Here is a 25,058-nt window from a genome sequence, read left to right on the forward strand (position 1 = left end):
ACAAACAGAAATAGCATGTCTAGAATGTCAATGATTTGCAATCAACATATTTGAACAGCAGGGTGTTGCCCAACTTTCTTCCTTAATACCATTTTGATTCCTTATGTATTTACTGTAATACAGGAAAAACAAGAGTTCTCAGTTTTAAAACTCTGCAGTGCAAAGAAGGAAGGAAATTTGCCAAGTAGTATCTTTGGTTGCAGCATTATGTGTAAAAAAAATTGTTCACACTCTATTTTGTCTCCTTGCTGCTTGATTTTTAAATAAACAAAACAAAGGTTGAAGAAAAGGAAGGGGACAATCTGTTTTTTAAAGATAGTTTAAATCAAGACATTGCTAACTTAAGTCATTCCCAGTTCAGTAAAACACAGGACACCTACAGCATTAGCCCCCATTTTGGATTTAGTTGCTTTCTTTACCCTTGATCAATGGGGTCTCTATGGAGTCTTCCAGCAGGGTCAGAAGCACTAGGGAACTCATTTGGGAAAAGCTCCCCACATACAAAAAAAGCTCAGCATAGATTCTGGCTTCTGACAAGGACCCTCTGCAACACCTGGAGACATGCACAGGGACTTCTGCATATCCAGCTTCAGCAAGGTCAGCCTCTGCAAACTGCAATGCTGAGAAACACCCCAAGTTAGCACTGGAGCAGACAGCCCTGCAAGCAAAAAATCTCTCCGAAGAGCTTTGCTCAAAAGGGGCAGAGAACAGAGAAGTCCAAAAGGTTTACCTGCGCTATTGGTACCAAACAAAACAGCTTTGCAAACACCAAGCAAGGGCTGCTTAAGATTCCCTGCTTTCTCTTCAACACCTTCACAGCAAAAGCCTTTTACAAATATTACACAGGCAGCATCATAACCAAATCCCCTGGGGGCTAAAGACATTTGCCAAGTCAATACACTTATGCAGCTCTGAGAAACAGGCTCTGCCAGACTTACTTACTGTGACTCCAAAGGACACAGTAGCTCCTGCCTGTCTGCACTGCCTGTCCACACTGAGACCACCCCTCTGACTTAAATACACCAGACTCTGAAGAAGCAGTGCTTTGAAATTGAATACACAGGGCTCGGGAAGCTGAGCTTACAGCCTGAGTAATCGACATGGATATTCAATTATCATTAAAATTAATAAGTAGGACAACAACCAAATCCCTGGATGGGTTTTGATTATCTCAGTCTGGGTATTTATCAGAATTACTCTGACACACTGAGCCATTGGGCTCTGGCTGACAGGCACAAGGCTCTCCTTAGCCCACTGGAGTTTCCTCTGCACTGGAAGCATCAGGACATCCAATGGCAGGAACAGACAAGTACCACACAAGAAATGAGATGGGTATCTGAAACTGTACAAAAAGTTTTGATTCGGCCTGAAATCCATTCCCAAGTGAACTATTCATTTTGTTCCTGTTCAGCAGCTGTCCTCTGCCTCACTATAATTCTGCAGACTGACAGCAGTCACTGCTTTTGCAGGAAAGCACCAACCTCCTTCCAGGCACCTACCCAACAATGTACCAGTGATCACAAATCATTTAATTCCTGATCATGTGACAAGACTGATCTAGTGATGGACATAACTAGCAATTCTTTTCTAAAAGTTCATCATTTTAAAGTTGGTTTTCCCCTCACTAGAGTGAAAATCAAGGCTTTGGCTAATTACTATATTAATCAATATCAATAAATTTAAGAATGCAAAGTTAACTCCAGAATTGGCAGAAATATTAAAAGTATGTGTGTTGCCATTTAAGTTAACTACACAGAAAAATTCAGTTACTCAATCTGTCATCAAAATAGAAAGCAAACAGTAAACCAGACAGAGATTGTGTAATGAAGTAACTTTATCTTACAGGATTGTATTTGTGGTTATGACTTTAATTGTGTAGTCTAGAAGGATTTGTGACAAACTGAATAATCTCGCATTATTGTAATGATTTGTAATCACAACACTGGCTACAATTTATGGGCTGACTTTACATTCGCACTGCAATCAACTAAGAAAGCCAGCACATGCCCTATAGTTCTAACCACTTAAAATTATGTCTTGCAAGGAGCCCCAACAGCCCTCCAGTTTGGAGGTTTGAAGCCAAGGCAAAGCTCTCAAGTGTATCTTTCAATTTCTGAAGCAAATAAAGCTAAAATAAAACAAACCTCAACAGCCCCAAGGTTTCTGAACAGAAGACCAAAGGTCATATTTTTGCTGTCCTTTACTGCTGACTGAACTGGGAGCAAGCCACGCTGAGCAGACATCATACAGAGCATAAGTTATTTTGATGACCCTCAGCTTTAAGTGACAAACTGTAAGGACCTCCAGGCTCCAGCAGGAAATCAGGAGAATCACATCAGTGCTGTACCTGGAGTCTGCAGGCTGAAGCCCTGCCCTTGTCCCACCGTCACTCCCCCAAATTAAAACATCAGGTCCCAATGAAAAAGGCAGCCAACACAGACAGAAAGTGCTAGTTTTTCTGAACAGCTGGAGGAAAAAACCCCAAAATTCTTAAATCCTCTTTTTCAAAACCAGAGAATTTCACCCCCACACTTGGTGTCTGCTGAGGTCTTGGGGTTATCATCCAAGAAGGAGTGGCCCCTGCGCATCACAGAAAAACTCAAACAGCTCAAAAAAATTAATTAATTCTAAAGAGAACTATTTATTTCAATAAATAAATATTTTAAGAAGTCCTGTCATCACCTCCTCTCCCAGCCTACCCTCACTCACCTGTTCTTGGTCTAGCTCACAGCCTAAGTGAAGCACTGACTTGCACTAGAGGAACACCAAGTAGCTCTTTCTCACAACTGATACCAAACTGAAAATAGATTAATGATATCTCAAATCTTAGCAAGAAACACCCAGTGCCATCTTCTCCTGATAACTGTCAATATCATGGTCAATATCCTAAGTACTGTCAATATCATGGGAAGAATCACTGGGGTTATAGGAAGATCTCTGAAGACAAGGATCAGGTCACTTGTCCCAAAATATTTTTGCTGAAGTCAAATGCAAAATTCTGCAGCATGAAAGTTCAGTCCTCCCCGCACTTCAGAGCCAGAAGTTCTGTTCTTTACAAGAAAGCATCCCAAGGAGAGCAATTATCCACAGAAAACACACATCTTTATATGATTCTGGTTTATCTTAATGGAGAAAAAGTAACAGATCTATGGGACACTATATGCTTCAATATATAGGTAGCTCATATACATGGAAAACAATAAGATTCAGGCTTTAGTAATGGGGAACTTCTCTAAAAATTTAAATGCATCTACTTTTTGGACAAGGTTTTTTGAACTTGATTTTTTCGACTCCTCATTTTGTAAAGTCAAGAATTAAATATAATCAAAGGAGTTGCCTGGCACTTGCTTTAATAATGATGACAAAGATAAATAAATAAGAACACATAAGCTAAATGCTTATCAAAGCATTTTGGCAAGAACCAAGTACCTAATAATACTTTCCTTCTTGGAATGCAGCAAAAGGAAGCAAATAAAGGACTGTGTGAAGGTCTCAGCCTGATCTGACAGCTCCAGGCTTTAGAAAGCCACCAGCAATCTTACTCCTTGCCATCATCAGCCTTCTCTGAGCTGTCCCAGGCATGTCCACCTCAGCAGACAATTTCTTCTACACCTCTTCCATCACACCATGCTGATCCACAGTCCCCACTCTTCTCAGGGGAGCTTTCATCCTTACCAACCCCAGGGCCCAATCCTGCCTCCTCCCTGCAGCTAACTGGCAACTCATCCATGGATTATTCCTTACTAAGACCACAGAGATCATACAGGGGTAGGTGAGGATCAAATTAACATGCAAGTTGTCATTCACTCCTAAATACAGATCACTACTACATCACAGATGTGTCTTCAGTAAATCATCTTGAAATAGAATTAAGAATCAGTGATGTCCCATTACACATGGAAGAAATAATTGCTCTCTACCCTAAATACTCACAACTCCCCTCAGGATGGCACAGTCTTTATATTTTGAGGCTATTTCAGTAGATTTTTCCCCCCCAAATCCTCTGCCCTGGCAGAGGAAGCAGCCAAACCATGTTCTGCAATTCTTTTCTACTCACTGTTCATCCCATGGGGTGCAGACCATCAATCACAGTGGCCTGACAGCATACAATATCACACAGGTACCTCAGAGATGACTGATAGCCAGGTGTCACCCACACGCTCCTCAACAGTGCTTCATCACTCATGTTGGAGAGCCTAAAGGCTGGAGAGAAGGAACTACCACTTTTCTTTGGAGCAGAGTTAACACAAAAGCCTCCAAAGCATGATTTGCATCCATGTGTACTGCTCATATTTAAACTCCAATCTGTTTTGGTACAGTACTTTCAGTATTAAACCAACAGGCCTCATGGTTACTGTTTTACTTGCACACACTAAATCATATAGCTCAGTATGCCTTTTCCCTCAAAATGAAGATGCCTGAAGATAAATTAAGATTATCAACCCAAAATATACTGGGACAAGAAGAGCTTTGAAATAAAACACTGTAATTTTCTTTCAATAGCCAAGAACCCAGCCTCACCTTCCACTTATGTGCATGTAGCCTTCAGCAACTGAAAAACACCCTGTTTTTCTGATCAGGACAAGCAAACAGAAAATCCTGAGTGACTTCCATTAATAACTTGAAAAATGGATGGAAGTTTGTTCTAACAATCCTAGATGTTCAGCTGCTGAACTGTTTCTTAATAACCACATACCAGGACTTTGCAGCAACACAACAGTCAATTGGAAAGCTCTCCTTTCAGGTTTCCAGCTAGGTGAAGGGTCTTCAAATTAGCTCTCTATTTTTATTGTCCTCATTCACTGTGTATACACAAGGCAATGACTTGCCATGAAGACAAAATACCAGCTTCCATCTTAACACTATTTTCAGGAATTTTGTATTTCAGATGTTCTCCTTCTGAACACACCTACTAGGTGTTTACCTTTTTGAAGCTAGCATTCTTTCTTTTTAATGATTTTTTTGGGCTGGCTTTCCTGAATAAGTAACATCAAAAAAAAAAAAAAATCAAACAGGACTGCATTCTTGAATTTAGTTACCAAAGAAAAGCACCATTAACCTGAGGAAAAATATATGCTGTCAAATGGGGCCAGTGCATTTGAAGTCTTATAAAATGATTATGCAATTAAGTGATAAGTAACCCACTGATATATTTGGCACATGAACCAGTAAGAAACATACTTCAAAAATTCATAAAATAAGGTATAAAATCCTAATGCATGTTTTGGAAACCCTGGGCTGTTGCATATGCATTCTGTAATGGTAATATTTTATTCTGTATAGTTTCAGATTTTCCATGAATGCAGTACATTAATACATTTTAATTGTATGGTTACTAACTGTTGGATACCAATATTTCTGAAATTGGCACAAAAGCAACAAAGAAAACAATGGTTTTAGAAGATAAAGCTCTTCAAAGCTCTTTTATCCCCCAATGTAATTCCTAGACACTAGAGAAAAAATAAGACATTTTAGCATGAAAGGAGATTATTGTTTGCCCAATGAGCCTGTGTGGAGGAACCTAATGCTGACAACAGTATTTACAAAATGATATACTGAAGGATCAACCTTTATTTTTTCCCATGTAGAATATATTATTCCAGTAATACAGTTCTAGCCAAGATAAAGATTTGCTTTATTCCTAATCTCACTAGCATTAATTTATTTTACAATACCTCAGAGTACTCTAGGCATTTTAGATCTCCTTTAATAAGGCCTACACCTCGCCAGATGCTGCTCCCAAATAAATGCTGATTTATGTCAACAGCACACAACCAAAGGGCAGCCAGCTGAGAGGACACGACAACAAGAGCAGTCTCAAATGGAGTGAAAAGATTAGACTTCAGATACAAAAGGAGATATGAGAAAGGACATGAATTAAATGGTAAGGCTATACAATGAGAACTCTTGTCTAGCATGAGTATCTTTAAAAGCAGATACATACTCCAGCTAATATGTTGCAGGTATCAAGAGTGGATCTTAAATGCAGGTTGATGGATGAGTAACAGTAACCTGATTTTAGTCAGGCCAAGATTTAAAAAATAAGAAAAGCCAAACAAATAATAACAAAAAAACAACAACACCCAGCACCCACCAATACTCACCCCCCCCCCACCGAAAAAAAAAAAAAAAAAAAGGCACACCAAATTTCAGAGGGAAACAAAACCCAATCTCACCCTAGACAGAGTCAGAGAGTCAGGACAAGCTTTCAGACAGAAGGGCTTCAGACTTAGGGTTGCAATAGGTCAGAGCAGACCACCTGGTTTGTTCCTTCAGAAGAGATTAACTCAGCTTGACCAGAGTAGCAGAGAGAGTCCAACCTGCTGTCAGAAACCTCCTGTGACAGAAATCCCACACCTGCCCCACAGACTAACCATTAGAAGCCACATTTCATCAAATCTCACCTGAACCAGTCTAGATGAAACAAATTCTGCTTCTCTTGTCCTACCCATTGCAACCCTGGATGAAAGCTTTTCCCCTTCCTCTCTGGCTGTGGGCCAGCCCAAGACTCTGTGCTACACCCAACTCCATCAGCCTTCTCACACAAGATCCAATTCCCCATTGCAAAGCTGATCTCTTTAGATTTGGATTGGTATAATAAAACTTTGTGAAACAAATGCAGCTCTGTGAGCACCACAAACTCAGCAGGGAAATCCACCCATTTGGACAGTAGTCTGCTGGCCAAATTTACCTCTCATGGCAGTGCCCTACTCCCACTGAACTCCAGCATCTTCATTCTCCCTCTGGGGCTTTCAGAGTTGGAAACATGAAGTCAGTTCTGCTTTAAAACACATTTATTAGTTAAATACCACAAGGGTCTCATACAGTTGCATTATTAACCTCTGGTTAATAACCTCTTTCCCAACCCAAAGCTCAAGCTCTTTTTTTGGAGTTATGCTATACAAAACAAGCATGCATCACTCTGGCACACTAAACAGGCAGCACAACCAAAAGAAGACACATCATCATGGCCCCATGGGATGAGTTAAATGACCATGGACATGAAGTACCAGAAAGAGAGTCACAGAGGACAGATGTATAACTATATATATAGCTATATATATATAATTATATAGATAATAAATCCTAGTGGGGAAAAAACACCCCATATGTTTCAACTCTTGAGCTCAACATCACCCCACACATGGCTTGTGTAAAATTCCTTTATTTGGTATATAACAGAAAACATTAGGTACTACTGCTTGGGCTTGGATTACACAGTTTACTTCAAACCCTTGGACATGCAGTATTGTTTCTTACTAAAGTGTGCATGTACAAAAATGTATACATATAAACAAAGCAGCCAAATTGCAGGCTTTTAGAGTGCCATTTACAGTTTTTCAGCTGCTCAGTATTACTTCCATCATGCTTCCTGCTAACGTTTAAATTGCATTCTTATATGTTAGAATATGTGTTGGTTTTGGCTGGGATAGAGTTAATTTTCTTCATGGTAGCTGGTGTGGGCTACATTTTGGATTTGTGCTGGAAAGAATATTGATAATTCGGGGATGTTTTCCTTAGGGAGGTTACACAGAGTCAAGGCCTTTTGTGGCTCTTGCCCCACCCTACAGCAAGAAGGCTGAGGGTGCACAAGGAGTTAGGAGGGGACACAGCTGGGACAGCTGATCCCAGCTGACCCCAGGGATATTCCACACCATATGGAGCATATAGAGCTGGGGAGAAGAAGGAAGGGAAGGACATTCAGAGTGAATATCCTGGCATTCAGAGTGAATATCCTTGGCATTTGAGTTCCCAAGTCACAGTTATTTGTGATGGAGCCCTGCTTTCCTGGAGATGACTGAACACCTGCTGGCCCTTGGGAAGCGGGGAAGGAATTCCTTGCTTTGCTTGCACAAGTGGTTTTTAGTTTACTGATTAAACTGCCTTGATCTCAGCCCATGAGTTTTCCCACTTTTACCCTTCTGATTGTCTCCCCCATCCCACTGGGGAGAGGGACAGGAACAAGCAGCTGTGTGGGACTTAGCTGTTGGCAGGGGTTAAACCACAGAGCAGATCCCTCTCAATTCCTTTCCTACACTGGTCACAGACGAGCAGCAGCATTTGCAGGAAAAAAAACCACAGGCTGCCAAAAGTACTGCCCTGAAAATGCCAATTATAATCATAACTACATGACACAGCTCAATGGTGCCAAGAATCCTCCTTCTCCTTTCACTAGCCCTCATCCCTCCCCCTTTATTTTATTTCTATCCCTGAGGGCAAGCACTGCCTCCAATCCAAGATTCCTGTGTTAAATCTCTATCTGAACTAGGATTGACAGAGGGCAAGAGAATCTATTCCCAAATCATGCTGAGTAATCTAAAACTGCTGTTATTTTTAACTTTAAAGAGGCACCCTAGGGTACCTATCCTCAAAAAAATAAGCCAGAAATGCTGCTTGGAAAAAAAATAACACCTAACCAAACCAAACAAAAAAAACAACACCCCAAACCAACCAACCAGAAAAAATCAAGACCAATATCCTACATAAATTAGAAACAACTTGTAGAATCAGTCTAGCTCAATTTACCCAACTTTCAGTATTTGGCCTTACTAACCCCCCCAAAGGAGGGGCAATTCCTTCTTGCTGTCCACGTGCAAGAAATCATCTAGCTCCCTCACAACTCTTTATTCACTGCAGAAAATTAACATCTCCTCAGGTTCTTCAGTACATACTTATTTTCCAGTTTGAACATAAGGGAAAAAAAAAAAAAAAAAGCCATCACATGGAGCTGTGCAATGAGCCACAGCACAGAAGCAATACCCCAAGGACCACAGAGACTTTCCTGTTCTGTGCTACAGGAAGTTCAGGGAAATCAATGTGAGGTGGAGGAGATGGAAGAGAACCCTTTGTGCAAAAGCAAAGCAGGTGTGCAGCACTCTGATTTGGACAGAAAAATAGTACTTCTAATCTGTAAAAAAAGGAATTTTAAAGTAACAGTGAAAGGAGGGAGGGTCAAACAAGTAAATCAGCCCTATAAGGGCCACTGAAACAAAAATCAGATATAATTGCTGAATAAATCAAACCAGCTAAAAATATATATATATATTTTAATCACCAACTTTGTTTTCACTTGGCCAGAACAAGTAAAACTGCACAGCATGGGTTTGCTCTGTAGCCCCTGCTATGGCTTTGCAGCAAGCTGAAATGCATGACACAGCCTCCTGCCCAGTCAAGGGAGGAAGAGGATGCAATATAGCCCACAAACACTGCCTGACCTCACCTGACTATTTCTGTCACAGCACTTACTCTTGTTCCGACCACTGCAAGCTTCCATAGGACAAAAATGTATGTTTAGCACAGAGAAGCACAGGCCCTTCCTGCAGGTCAGAGCTGTCCAGTGTCACAGCCACGTGCAATGCACACACAAACCTCTGATGTGCCCACTTTGGGCAATCCTAAGCACTGCCCCAGCAATCGGTCCAGAGGTGAAAGACTTTGCAGACCTGCTGTACAAGCCTTTAATAGAAAACCTGACTGGTTTTGTTCATGTGCTTGGAGGGCTTCCTACTGCACAAGAGGGACCAGACTTTCCAGATATAGCCTCTAGTAATTACAATAACCACCTTCAAGTTAAAAGAAACTTACAAGAGCTGCAGAAATAAATCAAAATTTTCCCTTTGGCATGTAATAAGAGGATCAATTCCTAACCTGAGCACAAAAAGAACAGTATTTTCCATGCTGACCATGCTCTTTTGTCAGGAAAAGAGTCCCTTTTCTAAACTCCATGGCCATGAGAACATCACAGGAACTCTGCTCATGCTTTTAACAGATAAAATGCATGTTTAAGAGCTGACTGCACTACTGCTGCAAGCTGCTGAACCCACACAGGGCAGCCAGGAAGCCACACTACTGCAATTTCCTTATCCTTTGGGGAAAAGCAGCAGAAATAAGGAAGCCCTTTCTCCTGCTCTCCTGCTGGTTCTTCACACCAGAAGGCATTGTTTCAAAGCCCAACTTGGCCATAGCATATTTCAGTCATCTCATTCCTCTGCATCCCTCAGTACTCCATATGAAGGAAGAGGGGGATTTTTCCGATCTCCTATGTGCATGGGGAATATGAAGGCCAACCAGGCTGCAAGGATAATGGCCACCACCCAAACCAGTACCAGGTAAGTGCCTCACCAGACACAGCGCTGCAGAGGACAGCCTTGGCTGAAGTGCTCGTCTCCCTGCCCATAAAACCCACTTCTCACAAGGTGAGCCAGCACACACTGCTTAGCAGTGCATCAAGGTCTGATCTTGCGGGGACTTTAGCTGCTACAGTGCTTCTTCATCTGAGATGAGAGCACAAAACAGGTCTACTTTCATTCCTGATCTGTTTCCAGGCTGGAGAGTCAGCCTCCTTCCCATACAATGCTGCTTTCATTTCCCATGTTAGATCAATTTTCCCATTGTGTTCAGAAAAAATGAGGTGAACAAGAGACTAAACAAGGGCAACTGGATCTTTTTGGAGCATGAAATGTTTTAAATATTCAATATACAAACATTAACAAAGCACACAGCTGTAATAGAAGCTTAGACTATGATATCTACAAAGGATCTGCCAAAAGCAAGTTCATTTGGCTTGCCTGGACCTCTTATCCCAATTGTCTTGGTAGGGGCTTTTTGTGGGATTTTGTTTGTTTGTTTTACATGTGGAAATCTGTTTTCAAAACCTACCAGCTTGAGCCTTTGTGGTATAAAGATAATTTCTTCCAAGCACTCCCATACAATGCCAAAGACTAAACACAGTTCTTTAACAGCAACTGTGCCTCGCTACAGTCTCCTACTTCTAGCACTTATAGTTCTAAGAAAAGTATTTAGGTTCTGTTAAGATTATAATAAAAATCAAGTGGAGAAGCAGCAACACCGGAAGAGAACCAATGTATCTTCAGTTGGAACTGCACCACTGTTGAATAGTGACTGTACTCCACAGGATGTTGTCCACAGCAATAGTGAAACACCGTGCATCGAGAAGTTTACTTCAGAATGTGGTTTGTATCTACACACTCTGGCACAGCAAAGTGTGACACATCCTGACATTCTTGCTCCTTTCCTTCAGGGGGGACTGTGCAGACAGATCCAGGGACCTTGAAAATTTTCCCTAGGAGAACATCCTGAGATAACAAATTTGTATGAGAATGCCCCAAAACACACAAGAATGCCTATATCGGATGACAGTTAAAGCTCCCTCCTGTTCCAAATTCAAATCCTGAAGAAAGAGTGACTTTAAATACTTATATTTGGTAGATACTGTAAAAAAAATTAAGCAAAGAGTGTGTAACTGCTGTGTAGCTGATTGCAGAGCAGATATAGCAATTAGAGAAGTAACTCTAGAAAGACCTTTTTTAGTGCTCATAAAATACTGCAAATATATTAGACGAAAAAATAAAGACAGCTGGACTAACCTCCTGGATTTTTATAATGTCCCATGAAAACAAAGAAGATTAGGATGAGATTTCTGGAAATTTGAAAACGAACTGCCTAATTCACTTTTAAACACAAAGCAGAAGTTAATTAATGTAAAAAAAATCTCCCTATTGAGTCAGTAACCTTTAATTTGGCATTCCTGAGTGTACTTTGATGTGCTCTTTGGAAACTGAGCTTGTAAATATAGAAAGGTTTCCCTAAATAATGAAAAGATACAGTTGTGGGTTATGTATAGGATAGTTAGCTTTTGATTTACTCATCTACACATACAGACTCAGAAGCATTCTGGACTTCTCAGCCCTGTTTTTCTACAGATATTCTTTTAGGGGCATTGGGATATACCAGAATTGGGCTTTATACCACAGGAAAAATACCAGAAGATGTTCAAAAAACAAATAAAACCATCCTTTAAGAACTGGATATTGGGATCCTTATGGCGCATCATGGCACCAAAATATTGCTCTGCCAACATATCTGGCACTGGTCATTCTGATGGCCACACAAGCAAGCGAAGTAAGTTTTATTCTCAGCTTTAAATCAATAGATTTAAAAAAAAGGTTACAGACTAACCCTAACAGGATTAGATCTTGGAATGAATTGAAAATAAATTCAGATCCCTGTGTAGCTTGCACATCCCTGCTGTAACCAGTGCCTGTAAACATGCAGCTTGTCCAAGTGAGGCTGCCATTTCCACAACCTTTCATCCACACAGAATATATGGAAAGCCAAACTTTAATTTACTGTCTAATATATATTTTTTTTTCAAGGTTGGCTGAATTTTATATAAACACCATCTATATAACAATCCAACTGGAGTCCAAGACAATTATGCAGTCTGTTTCATCTGGTGACTAAAACTCTGGAATAACACATTCCTGAGATTCGCTCTGTTGGAGGGCTCAGTCATGAAGCATTTCTAACTTAGGATGCTTTCTCACCTCACACAGTGCTCATGGCATTTCAGGAACTGACAGGAAAACCCAGCATGGTGCAGAAATCAACCTTTCAAGACTGCACTAAATCTCTGTCACAGTATAGCATTGCAGATGCCCCAAATCAAAGACCAAAAATCACAGCCAAGAGTGCTCATGTGATGAAGTCAGGTCAAGCAGATACACTGGAGGGTATTAATGCATCTAAACTCCACCATTTACTTCAAGTATAAAATTAGGAGGCCAGGTTCTTTCAGCTGCAGAATCACAAGAATGGGTCAGATTGGAAAGGACCACAGTGGGTCATCTGGTCCCTCCTCACTGCTCAAGCAGAGCCACCCCAGAGCACATGGCACAGGATTGTGTTCAGAGGGTTCTTGAGTATCTTCAGTGAGGGAGACTCCAAAACCTCTCTGGGCAACCTGTTACCCACACAATAACCCATGATCACCTACACAATAACCAAGTTCTTACTCATGTTCAGGTGAAGCTTCCTGTGTATTAGCTTCTGCCCTTTGCCTCTTGTTCTATTACTTGGCACCACTGAGAGGAGCCTGGCTCCATCCTCTTGGCACCCTCCCTTCACTCACAGACATTGTTGTTTCAGTTGTCTCCTCTTGAGGCTGAACAGCTCTTAATATAGGTAAGGGACAGAGGCTCTTCAAGGTGCTTAGAACTCAGCTCCTGTTTCAGTGTTATCAAGTCCCAGAACTTTACCATGAATCTGAGATGTATTTGTGAACAGCCTTGTTCATTTAAAGCTAACAATGATCTTGCAGATCTTGCTCTTCAGAAGCTAACTGCCAAAAAATTGTTTTCCACATTTACCGCAAAGACTCAAGAAAAAACCCAAGAATTTATAATTGAAGGGAAATTTAAATAACCTCATGGATTTTCTTGGTGAGGGGGGAAGAGTAAGAAGGCTGACTCATGATTATTTTTTTAATACTTGTGGCTGGCTCTGCTACATAAATAAATCAATTCCCTAGCCATACAGCTCCATTTCTTCAGTCACAGCTTGTTGTTTTATTTATTTTTTCCCTCCATGTGCCGACAAATCACTCTAGAGAGTTTTTAAACCCAGTAGTCTACTTTCCGAATGGAAACGATTAGTATAAGCTGGGAGAGAGAAAGCAAACAACAGCAGAGACTTACCCCATTTTTTGGGTAGGCTATCCATCCTAGGTCCCCCATTACTGTGCGTGAGTCCAGTAAATTCACTGAAAATAAAAGAAAAAAAACTGTTAAAGAACACGGATGGATTACAAACTTCAGCAGATATTTCAAGGTATGGATGGCTCTGGTAAACAGATCGTTTATAATTAACCAGGGAAGTTGAATTTCTGTAAAGCAAAATAACAATGCAATAACTCCTCTAACAATGAGATCATACAATGAAAACAATTCTCTCTATCCATTAGCTTATTCCTTTGAGATCTGCCACAGAAACCAAGTTGCAAATGCACTGAACTTCTGCAAAATCCAGATCCTGCACATTCTTAGGACCTTGACCTGCCAGGGGAATAAGTACCTCATGCACACTGTGTGTTTACATGTATATGTCAGACATACAGTATATAGGTAAAAATATACACTCACAAACATCTTTACAAGTTTATACACACATTTCTTCTAAGGTGGCATGTATTTTTTGGCATAATCAGGCCCTTAGGACAAAAATGAAACAGGAATTTTTTAAGTATTATATGTGCAAGTATTAATTTCATCAGCAATCTATAATTTTCTTCCTCTTCCACATTTTCCTCCAAGTCTTTGACATCTCCATTATAAGCTATGCAAGGGATCTTTTGTCTTCTACACACAAAAATTCATGAACAACTTTAAGTCACACAAGCAACCAACAATTTACATTAAAGAGCAAAAAAAAAAACCTACTGCCAAGTTTGTAACATTTTTTCCTCTCTTATTATCTGAAATATTGGGTAAAAAGTGAGAAGTGACTAAATCCACACAAACCTAACCCAGCTAAGAAAAACAGTGGCAGCTTCTGGTGCTGAGCTTTCACCTCCTGCACCCAGGGCTCTAAATCTCCTAGGCAGAAGATTGAATCATCAATTGTCATCCAAAAATCTCAATTTAGGAGCAACTTTTGTCTACCTTAATAGCATACTTCATCAGATTACAACACTCACTTCTGTCAGTATATTTGTTTGCATAAGACCTCACTTTTTGTACTCATGTTCTTCCTGAAAAGGAAGTGACTTCCCTGGGTCTTCAATTCCTGACCTCCACCCTGCATGCTCTTTAAAAATCTCACTGGAAGTTTTGGTAATTGGACTTTCAAGACTATCTAGCACGTGATTATCTAGACCAAGAACAAGCTTGAAATGGATGCTGAGGTTTTGTGTTCTTTTCTTTAGAATTGCAATGATGTAAGTACTTAAAGATTGCTACAGAGAAAAAAACAAACAAGTTGTAAGCACAAATTTGAAGAAGGCATGTATCATAACTAACCCTCAGGGTTACGCCATTTATGGAGGCACAGTAAGAAAATCCAGAAGTACTATACTGCAAAGTTTGCTCCTTTAAAATATTAAGGAATATTTAAAAACAAAGGAAGGCTAAGCAACTGATTTAGTTTGGAAAAAAACCCAAAGTTCTCTAAATCAATTTGGTCTTTATCATTGTACTGCACTGAAGGCTGACTGCTGTAGTCCCTTGTACACAAAATCAGGCCAAAACACAAAAATTACAACACAGAGTTCTCAGATTGGGCAAACACTTATCTTAAAAGTGATTTGTCTATCCAGATATTTTCACAATGCATGCAAGTATTAATGCAGGACACTACCACAAGGCATACATGTTCTGCCTAGTCAAGTATATTTTTGCTATGTTGAGTAAAAAACACATTTGGTGGCACAGGGTTTTCATTTCTGGATTGCTTTTTCCTGCCAAAAGCAGAAACAGTTGGAAGCTGTCAGTGCTACCAAACTACAGGACATGTGGTGGAAGCAATACTCAGAGACTACACTGGACTGTATTCACAGTAAGTAAACATACAATCAGGTGGCTTTCCACCCCAGAGTCTGTGCAAAAAAAAGCTACTGCTATCACCTACCACCAGATATGCCACCCAGTTATGCCCAGCCTTTCCCCTTGTGAAGTCTCCAGGTAAAATGGTAATTAATTTCTCCTGCTTCAGCTGAAGTCAAGCACTGCCATCCAAGTGCTCTTGAGCTACACTCTATTTTCTTGGGATAAAAAGAGTGACCCCAAAATATTCTTCAAAATAAGACACATAAACAACACATCCCATGTTATAACTATATACTATTTTAAAAAGCAAGAGACAGCAATGAAGTTGCTAAAATGGCAGGTTTACTCAAATTCCTTCTATTACAATCACTGTAATTAAACTGTGCAGAACAGTATATTCCTGTCGTTAAGTTGCAATGGATGCAAAACAAGTATTGATCTACATTGTACAACTTAATTAAAAGTTGTCCTGGAGATGCTACTAATGAATGTAATTAGATGCTGTGTTTGATGTCACAAGCTTCTTCATGACACGCTAATTAAGGAAAAACCAGAAAAAGTGCTTTATTCGAACATCAGATCATAAAAAGAACATGATACAACTAAATATTGTATTATCTTTCTATCAATGACAATTTTTAAATTGCTGTTATTAACTTCCAATTCAAAATAATTTTCTGCATATGAAAAAATAATACAGCCCATTCAACTCTAAGTCAAGTCAGTGGGAATTTTCTGACTAGCGAGTCAGCTAGCAGAGATGAATACCAAATCCCCAGCTAGAAAAGACTCAATTCCTCTTGTATCCTCTTGCATTCTGCCTAAATAAATAGGATGGAATACACCTTTTGACAGGCACCATGCAGTAATTCAAAACTCATGTGCCAAGAAGGCAAAAGTGACAAGTGACTTGAAGCTGTCCATGGCTCTGGGCTCCCAGCACAGCTCAGAAAGGCTCTGAGGGGCTGTAAGGCACAGCAGGCACTGAATGCCCCATGAGCAGCTATCACCTACCCTGCTCAGGGCAGCTTCCACACTGCAGCATCTGAACCACTGCACTGCATCCATCTGCTCTGATGAATACATTTAGCCAGTAACCTAAACCACCTCCAAGGACAGAGATGTTTTGCTTTGAGAAGTCCCAAAATTCTAGGTTATAAGCACAAATTATCACTTGCTCTGTTGAGATACAAGGTGTCTGCATCTTCCCCATCAGCACCCTCCCCAGTCACTTCCAGTATGTCTGTCTGTCTGTCCTTCACTTGCACCATTTGCAGGTCACTACCCCACCCCAGTGCAGCCTCAAAACAGGGCCCCAGCATCCCCCACTCCAAGGGAGGGGTGTTTCCTCCAACAGCCCAGGTGCAGGAGTTCCCCATGGCAGTGGGGGCACACTTTGGGGATGCTTTCTCAGGCAGCCTTCCTGTCCTGCACTGCCCAGAGGTCACTGGAACACACACTGGTCCCACTGCACGAGCCCAGACAGGCTCAGCACCACCTCTCTTCCCACCACCTTCCAGCCTGGCAGGAACATTATTTTTGCTGAAATTATTTTTATCAAAAATAATGCTACTTGGCCAGGCTGGGGGAAAAAAATCAGTGAGCAAACAGCAGGTAAAATAGACACCTGGAACAGAGGAAAACAGGAACAGAACCATTCCTCCCTATTCAACCTGTGATGACTGTCAGAATGTATTTGGCTGCGTTTAGTAACTAAGTAATCCAAACACTCAGGACACCAAAGGAGGTAATCCAGGAGCACCACCAGCTATGTGTGCAAGGCTTGCACACTTCAAAAGGTCCAGTGCCAGCTCCTGGGTGACTCCTGGACTTACCCCAGCACTGCCTACTCCATGGGCATAACCCAGAGCTGTACTCAGGAGCACTTGGGATACTGCAGAGCTAACCATGCTGAAAAAAAAAAATCTCTTCAGAAATTACTAGCAATTCTGACTGGCCCATAACCTTAAAAGGCTCCAAAATAACAGAAGTCCTTTATCCCTACTTCCTTTCTATCAGCACCAGCTAGCTTTACCTCAACAAAAAAGCAAGAAACCTCAGACCCCATAAGCACACACTTAGCACCTGTATCTTTGCCAGCAAACTTGGAAGATAATATATAATATTTTTTGCTCATCTCCACCATCAGTGTATCCATCCCACAAGCCCTAATTATTTCTAATGCTCAGTCAAGGGGAACACAAAACCACACAGATCTATATCATCATTAACTTCCATGCCTTCAGGGTAGGATAAATGATGATTAAGTCTAAAGTCATACCACAGCTTCTTTTTTTTTTTAATACAGAATAATAGCCTGGGGAGTTTGCATACACTCTTGTCCTCTGACAGGCTGGTTACTACAGGTGAGCAATCAAGTTAGAGTAAAAACAGACGTGATCTAAACCTTTGCCCTGAACTCTAGCTGGTGAATTAATAGTGGTTTTTCACTTGGGAATCTGTCAGGGAGCCTGGATATAGCTTTTTACTCAAATGTCCTTGTCATGGTCATACAACTGGCATTGAGCAGCTTAACCATGGCTACACCGGGCCCGTGGCTGGGAGGAAGCACATGAAATTCAACACTGCCCTAAACCAACTCTCCCCAGCACAGCAGAGCTCCCCACCTGGCACAGCCACCTAAAACATGTGGCAGCAGTAGCTTGCCCAGGAGAAGGCAGGACAGGCTTAAAATGATGGTACAATGGCTGAAGTAGGAGCCACCAATTCATGGATTGTTTTGATCACACCACTGAAATGAGATGGTTCCTCTGGCTCTGGGCTGGAGCAGGATCATCTGGAGTGTTGGGGTTTTTTTTCCTTCACTCCAATTTCAAGCGGGGGAAAAAAACCCCAAGCTAAAAATCAAAAATGCCCAACCAACAGTCTAGAACATGGAGTATTTCTGATCCTACCAGCTACACATCCTCCTGCCATTTTAGTATCTAAAGATCTTCCAGGAAATCCTTCACTGCTTACACTGGGGCAAAGTCTCTGTAGACATACAAAAACTGAACTCTTCAGAGTTGCCATGGTCTTTGAGCTAATTTCCAACAAATCATACACTAGAATAATGCTGCTCTTCAGTAGCACCATTTGCAAGCCAAGGTTTACCACAAGGCATCCTCTACCAAAGTATCCCCTAACTAAGAGCTCTAGAATAGGCAAAATGGTCAGGATAGCAAAAGCTGATGGAATTTATATCATTATAAAGCCGTATGTAAAGCCATAATATCTTTTTATTTTATCTCACTGAAATATACCTAAAACAGGAGGGAAAGAAAATCCACTTTGACCCTAAAAAACCACCTTCCATCACAAAACAAACAGGAGTAAAGAAACCTTCCTGAAAGCCTGCACAGATACTTCAAGACATCACATGAGTTCTAAAGTAGCGCATTTCTAAACAATTAACAACTAACTAAACCTAAATAAAAGTTAACACTTAAATGAAAATGTTTTGTTTTTAACAACTGAAGGAAAATTTTCTTTAATAAAATTGTAACAAATTGAACAGGAATGTGAATGTTATTTCTGGTAGCCTGAAGCTGAAGTTCGTTGTGAAAGAAGGTCATGCTCCTACATCCTCCTCCAGGCTCCTGGCCCCCTTTGCACACACACTGCAGGACACAATGGACCTCCAACCTTTCTGTGGGTGGTCAAGGCAGCCCCAGCTCTGACCCAACACTCACAGCTCGTGGGAACAACTACATTTAAAGAAACCTCTCACAGGAACACTCACTGACAATTAAGAACAAGGTGAAACCTTCTGCTGGATGGGGGTCAAGGTGCAGGACAAGATGTGACAGCAGCACTTTGCACTTCATCAGAAGGTCTCAGGAGACCTCTTCTGAGGTCTTCATCTGACCTGAGACTTCATCTCAGGTCATCAGAAGAATAGCATCACAGACTTTCCACCAAGCTTCATGCCTTTACTCCCCTCCACCCAAAGGAGGGGGCACAGCTGCCAACATCATCATTAACAGAGCTCATTTCCCCTTACAATGCATACACCCCCATCCTTCCTCCAGTACTTCCAGGGGTCACAGCACTAGCAAGACACATAGACAGCAGAGGAATCTTCCATCATCATCATAATGGGTCAAAGTTTTCCTGCTTCATAAATCTTCACTGATTTTATTGCAGCTCATTGCTGCAGTTCATTCATTGTCCAACAGTTTTCCCTGTTGTGCCAAGTGTTTCTCTAAAAAGTATATATCCAAGGTAGTCCAAGAAGTGAAAGTCAAAAATAACTCATGAAAGCAAAAACAAATGAAAAAATGTATCTCCTGAAAGAAATCAAGGTCATCAGGGAGTACATGCCTTGAATTAATGAGCTACATTGAGTAGGGGCAAAACACACAGAAGCAAGAGCGTCTGAAATATTTCCATCAGTGGAAACAAGCTACGTCAGAGTACAAGCTGTAGCAGAACCTATTATTTATAGCCCACTGGAGGAGGAAAGTATACACTACTTAATGAACTTGCAAACTAATATTAACTGCAGATTTATATTTTATTATGTTGGCTTCATTCTGATCCAAGTTATCATGATTCCCTTTTATAGCAAGAGCCAAAATGAATCTGCATCACAGATTCATAGATTTTTAAGGCCAGATGGACAATTGCAATCGTAACACCAACTAGAGAATTTAATCCAGTAATTTCTGCATTACATCTGTAATTTGCTTGAACACACTGTTTACAAGGAAATGATATTGCCCTTTGACAAAGTTCTTCAGGTTGGCTGCATTTTTTCCCCATGTGCATAGAACCAGCTGTAGCACCAGGGAGGGAGACCAAAAGCTCACTTTGATAACCTGACCCACTAAAACAACTAGAAAACTGCAGAGTTTTTCCTTACAAAAATTTCCAGTTAAAACAAGAGGCAGTCATTTGTTCTTCCCACCATACATTACTTAATGGAAGAAAGTGGTTGGATTAGCCTGACACCAAAGTGCCTGGAAACTTAAAAACTTCAGGAATGTTTTGCTTTTCTTTAATGGTAAACACTCCTATTCCCACCAAAATCACCATTTAACTGAAAAGGGTTTATTCACTGTGAAGAAGGCCTGGAAAACACTTCCATTCTCACTCATCAAATTCACTGGAAACAACACTGTACCAACACAAGAGCAGATTTCTAAGCTGGCTGCAGCCCCACTTTTTTGGGTAACCATCTGGGCAAGTATCACTTTACCACTAAGAAAGAAAAAGAAGCTTCCACTGAGTGCAACATGCAACCAGCACCTGCAACCTGACAACCAGCCTGCATGGAGAAACAAAATACCAGTGCTGTCCTGCAGATCAGGGCCTCCAACCACTGTCAAGGCATCTGCAGCCATTGAAGGAAGCAATTTCTTCAAGACCCTGCTTAAAGCTAGCACCTCATCAAGCACACACAGAGTCAAGCTGAATGTTAGCACCCCAACACCTTCTCAGTGCAATCAAAACACCACTAGCAGGGCTGAGATGAAATCTCACCTTCTTCCCTAAATTAACAACTAAAAGCAATACAGTCTTCTGTGGTCTCTGTTCCTAAAAGGTGTCCTAAAAGACATTGAGATCAATTTCTGTTATGCATATATCTAAACTGAAGAAATTTGGCACAGGTATATCCAGGCCTGGCAAGGCTGTCAGCTTTCAGCACCAGTGGACTTGCAAGATCCCACTGTCCACCACCAATAAAGCCTTCCTGTTAAAAATAATGACTACTCTGCTGCCACTGAATTCATTCAAGTAGAAAATAAGAGGAACAGACATAATGCTTAGCAAGCATTTGGGAGGAAAAAAAATGTTTAAAATGATCTACTGGCTTTGCAGGGCGGTTGACAGTTTATCCCTTCTATTTCTGTGGAGGGAAGAGGGTGGAGGTAGCTAGTGGGAACAGCACATTGTCAACACATTTTAGTAAGAATTTGCTTTTGAGTATTAGTAAAGCAAGGATGGATAAGCCAAAATGACTGGGTTATTTTTAGAAATTATCTTAAAAAAGTAGGTATGTAGATAATTTCCCCAAGTAGTTTCACTGTTTTGGGACAAACAGTTTAAGAAGTGATACAAGTCCACTCAGAAGCATCAAGAAATGCTCATTACTGATGATGAATAATTGATTTTCTCTCAGGTGTTCCTCTATCCCTTCTGGGAATTACTAAGTTCAGACTGGTTGTTCTGATCTCTTTCTAACATGAAGTGATCCAAGTTAGAGAACCCAGTAGTTAACACCTCGGCAAAACACTTCAATACTGCCCCCTGCACCAAAATGACATGAAAGCCTGCAAGCCCAGGGTTCTATCCTCTCTCCTACAGGTTCAACACCTGCTACACAGCCACCTACACTGAGGAGCTCTCAGCCTCTGAGGGTACTGTTTGCTGTTCATGCAGAGTTTCCTGTTCAAGGCACAGTTTGCTGAACAGATTCTCAGGAGCTTGCCCGTGGGAAGACAAGAAGCAGGAATCCCTTTCCTCCTCAGGGATGCCAGATCACTTCACAGGGGAATTCTCAGACCTGTTGTCATAGCATCACCTTCTCTGGAGGCATCACTCATGCTTCCAGCCAGTGGTCACCTGAGCACCTTGGTCAGAGTGCTCCTAGCACACCTGCTGCACCACTCAAATGCCAGGCAAGAGGGAGAGAAAAGGAGCGTGTTTTACCACCAACACCACTCCTGGTGAAACAGCACCCACTGAAATGTTCCCATGGCAATTATTCTGGCCCAAAGCATCTTCAGCCCTCTCTGCAAGAAACAGGAAAGCTGTGCTCATACACACAGCCCAGGGCAGCCTGCAGCTCCCAGCACCCTTGTCCACAGCAGGCAATAAGCTCTGCATCTCTGCAAACAGCCACCCACCCATCACCTACCACACCCAGCAGCAGCCATGGACCACAGTGCTTCCATCTCCTCCTGATTGCCTGCTCTGGAGCAGCTTCCTTGCAGGAGACAGGGATAATTGCTTTCCACCTCCAAGAGGATAAGTGCATTAAACCTTCGGAGAGGTTCAGATAATGCACTGACCAAAGAGATAGCAAATACCAAAACTGAGACTGGAAGAGATATAATAGGTCAAAGAGACAACTCAAAGGGTAACAAATCCCTAGAGAGAGCTTAAGCTACTGAAGGCCAGTGCTCAGGTTTGCCAATACAGCTGGCTGTGAAAGCAGCTGGGGCAGGAAATGCTTTCACCTGTCACCTCAATGTCCAGTTCGTCACAGAGCAGAGTGAGGGACAGGCACAACAAAGGACAATCCAGCTCTCTGTTCTGCCTGTGCCAAAAAACAGGCACACCATAAGAATAAAATATATTTTCAGAGGAAAAAGAGAATTCTCAACAAACTTTTTAAATACACATCAGTTTTTCTAGCAGAGATCAAAGAAAACCAATTTAGTGAAGAGAAAGTTAAAAAATTTGTTTGTTCCAATGCAATAATTAACACAGTATTTCTGCACCATTCTCTGAGTAAAGAAAAAGATCCAGCTCAAGTCCATTTGGGTTGAAATGAGGCCTCATCTCTCAGCAGCACTTATGGTTACTCAGAAAGGTGCATTTGTGACAGATATCAATTCTGCATTTACATGTTTTACTAGAAGAACAACATTCTTTTTTAAACCTTTTTAATGGACAGTAATAGGTTGAGTACCTACTGAAGAGCTGAGTGAGTACTTTTTCCTCCATAAAAGCAAGCACTTAACTAAGAAATTCAGTGCTTCTACAAAGTGACCAATCTGTGTGTGTTTGGGGTTTCTCTCATTTTCCCCTTATTCCATATAAAGACTCCAATTTATTCCTGAAGAGGAAGTGAGAATATTTTTTTAAATTGCAAAAAGAGTTTGTTTTCTTCTTATTTTGGGGCAGGGCTTAATTTCCATGACATCCCAGAGCAATGTTTAAAGCTCATCTCCACTCGAGTATGTGCACACTTTCACACTTACAGGAATGGACCTCTAGAAATGCAGCTCCAAGTCAGAAAGACTGGGGGGGTCTAGACCCTAAAGCCAACAGGGTCCAACACCATCACTAAGCTGAGCTAATTCAGCTGGACTTTCCCAGGTTAAGGGCTCTGAACTTTCTCAGCACATGCTGGACACCAGGATTCTTGCAGAAGCAGCATGGAAATCCTTGGAACAATAAAGCATAAAACCAGCAAGAATAGAGCACAGGACACCACGTCAAAAGCTGTCCCACCTTTACAACTTCTGCCAGATTTTATGAAATCCTGCTTTTACCTCACCACCTGTGCCTCCCGCAAGCCTGCTGCAAAAAGCTTGGTAATTTTTAGTGTAAAAAATAAACATTTCACCGTGGGCAAGATTGTGTTTTCTTATTCAGCAGAAAGAGAGCAGCAGACATGGAACTGGACTGTATACTGGAGCTAAAAAGTGAGGCAATGGTGGGAGAGTTAACAGTGAAGGGGGAAGAATCTGTCATACAAGCCAAACAAATTCCCTTCCTTCCATGGAATTAACCCCTCTGTATATTGATGTGCAAATAGCTGCTTTATACATCAAATTATAGTATCAAAATTTACCACATTATAAGCAGTCAATTACTGTTTGAGACAGTTTGACTGTTTTCTACTATTTATCACAATTTTAAGATGAGCTTTGAAGGAAACAGGCACTATCTTGGAGTCAATCTTTGCCATTGTTTATTTCCATGTTTAAAATGTGTCATTAGGCAGCAATGCTTTTAGTCATATACTTAAAAGTGCTGAGTTTCAAATGTTGTTTTACTGTCAAAAGGATAGTAGTTCCATTTTAAAGCCATAACTGAGTCATTCTAAACCCCTTGAAAAGCCATAAATCACACATCAGACAGATCCCAAAAAGACCATTAGACATGAGCTGTCCTTCCTCATACCAGTAATTCCACTGCAGTAAATTTAAAAGTTAATGGGACTACTCCAGTGAGTAAAATAAACACATGGCACTGAGGCTATGCTCTGCTCTCATGGCAAGCACACAGGGAACCATTGCAATACACCAAATACAGAACTGATAACTCCTTACAGCCTCCTTAAGGCACTGTGAGCACACTGAAATGTGTCCAGACTTACCTGCTCTGCATACACAAGGCAAATGCATGCCAGCAGCACTCAACACCTACAGAATTACACAAAATGCTGTAGTTGTGTGAATGCATGACATACTAAGCCAAGCAGTACAACCTAATAAGCAGAACATTCTCATAGTGTGTATTTTCGTCTGAAGCATTAGACTAATTTATATACATTGATATGAAAATTAAGACTATTTTCCCACCTGCTTTTACTACGCCAAAAAAAAACCTCCTGAAAAAGACTTAATTCACTAATTAAAGATAAACATTGTAATGTTATAGCTAAATATGCATTTATCTGTGTGCTATGACACAGAAATTATATACCACTATGAGACAACACACACACACACAAATCAACACACTGAGAACAGGTAGGCTCATTTCAGGCTCTGGCACAAATAATTTGCAAATTACAACCTTCCTTTATTTTTGCCAGCACCAGACCCACCCCTTTAATTGTACTCATTTATTCATTCATTCAAATAACAAATGAGATACTTGAGATAAAGCAAGCTTCAAAAAGCCCTGAAACAATTAAGAGGGAATGGAGCAAAGCAGGAGTTCATAAAAAATAATAATATCCTTCTAGTCTTAAAACAAATACAACAGACTCCAAAGATCCATTTTGCCTTTTTCACCTCTATTTAAGTCAATGTT

The 25,058-nt window shown here is 40.9% G+C and overlaps 1 protein-coding gene across 15 annotated transcripts in view; it reads right to left on the reverse strand.

Moving 5' to 3' along the window:
• The window catches only part of EPHA5 (EPH receptor A5), a 193,557-nt gene that overhangs the window by 164,824 nt on the left and 3,675 nt on the right, over positions 1-25,058 (reverse strand). For all 15 annotated transcript variants that reach the window (XM_077177134.1, XM_077177132.1, XM_077177133.1 and 12 more), the window contains exon 2: positions 13,497-13,561. In XM_077177134.1, the coding sequence (XP_077033249.1) occupies positions 13,497-13,561 (65 nt within the window). The remainder of the gene's footprint in view (positions 1-13,496; positions 13,562-25,058) is intronic.

This window comes from Agelaius phoeniceus, chromosome 4 (genome assembly GCF_051311805.1).
Source record: "Agelaius phoeniceus isolate bAgePho1 chromosome 4, bAgePho1.hap1, whole genome shotgun sequence".
NCBI classification, from domain to species: Eukaryota; Metazoa; Chordata; class Aves; order Passeriformes; family Icteridae; genus Agelaius; species Agelaius phoeniceus.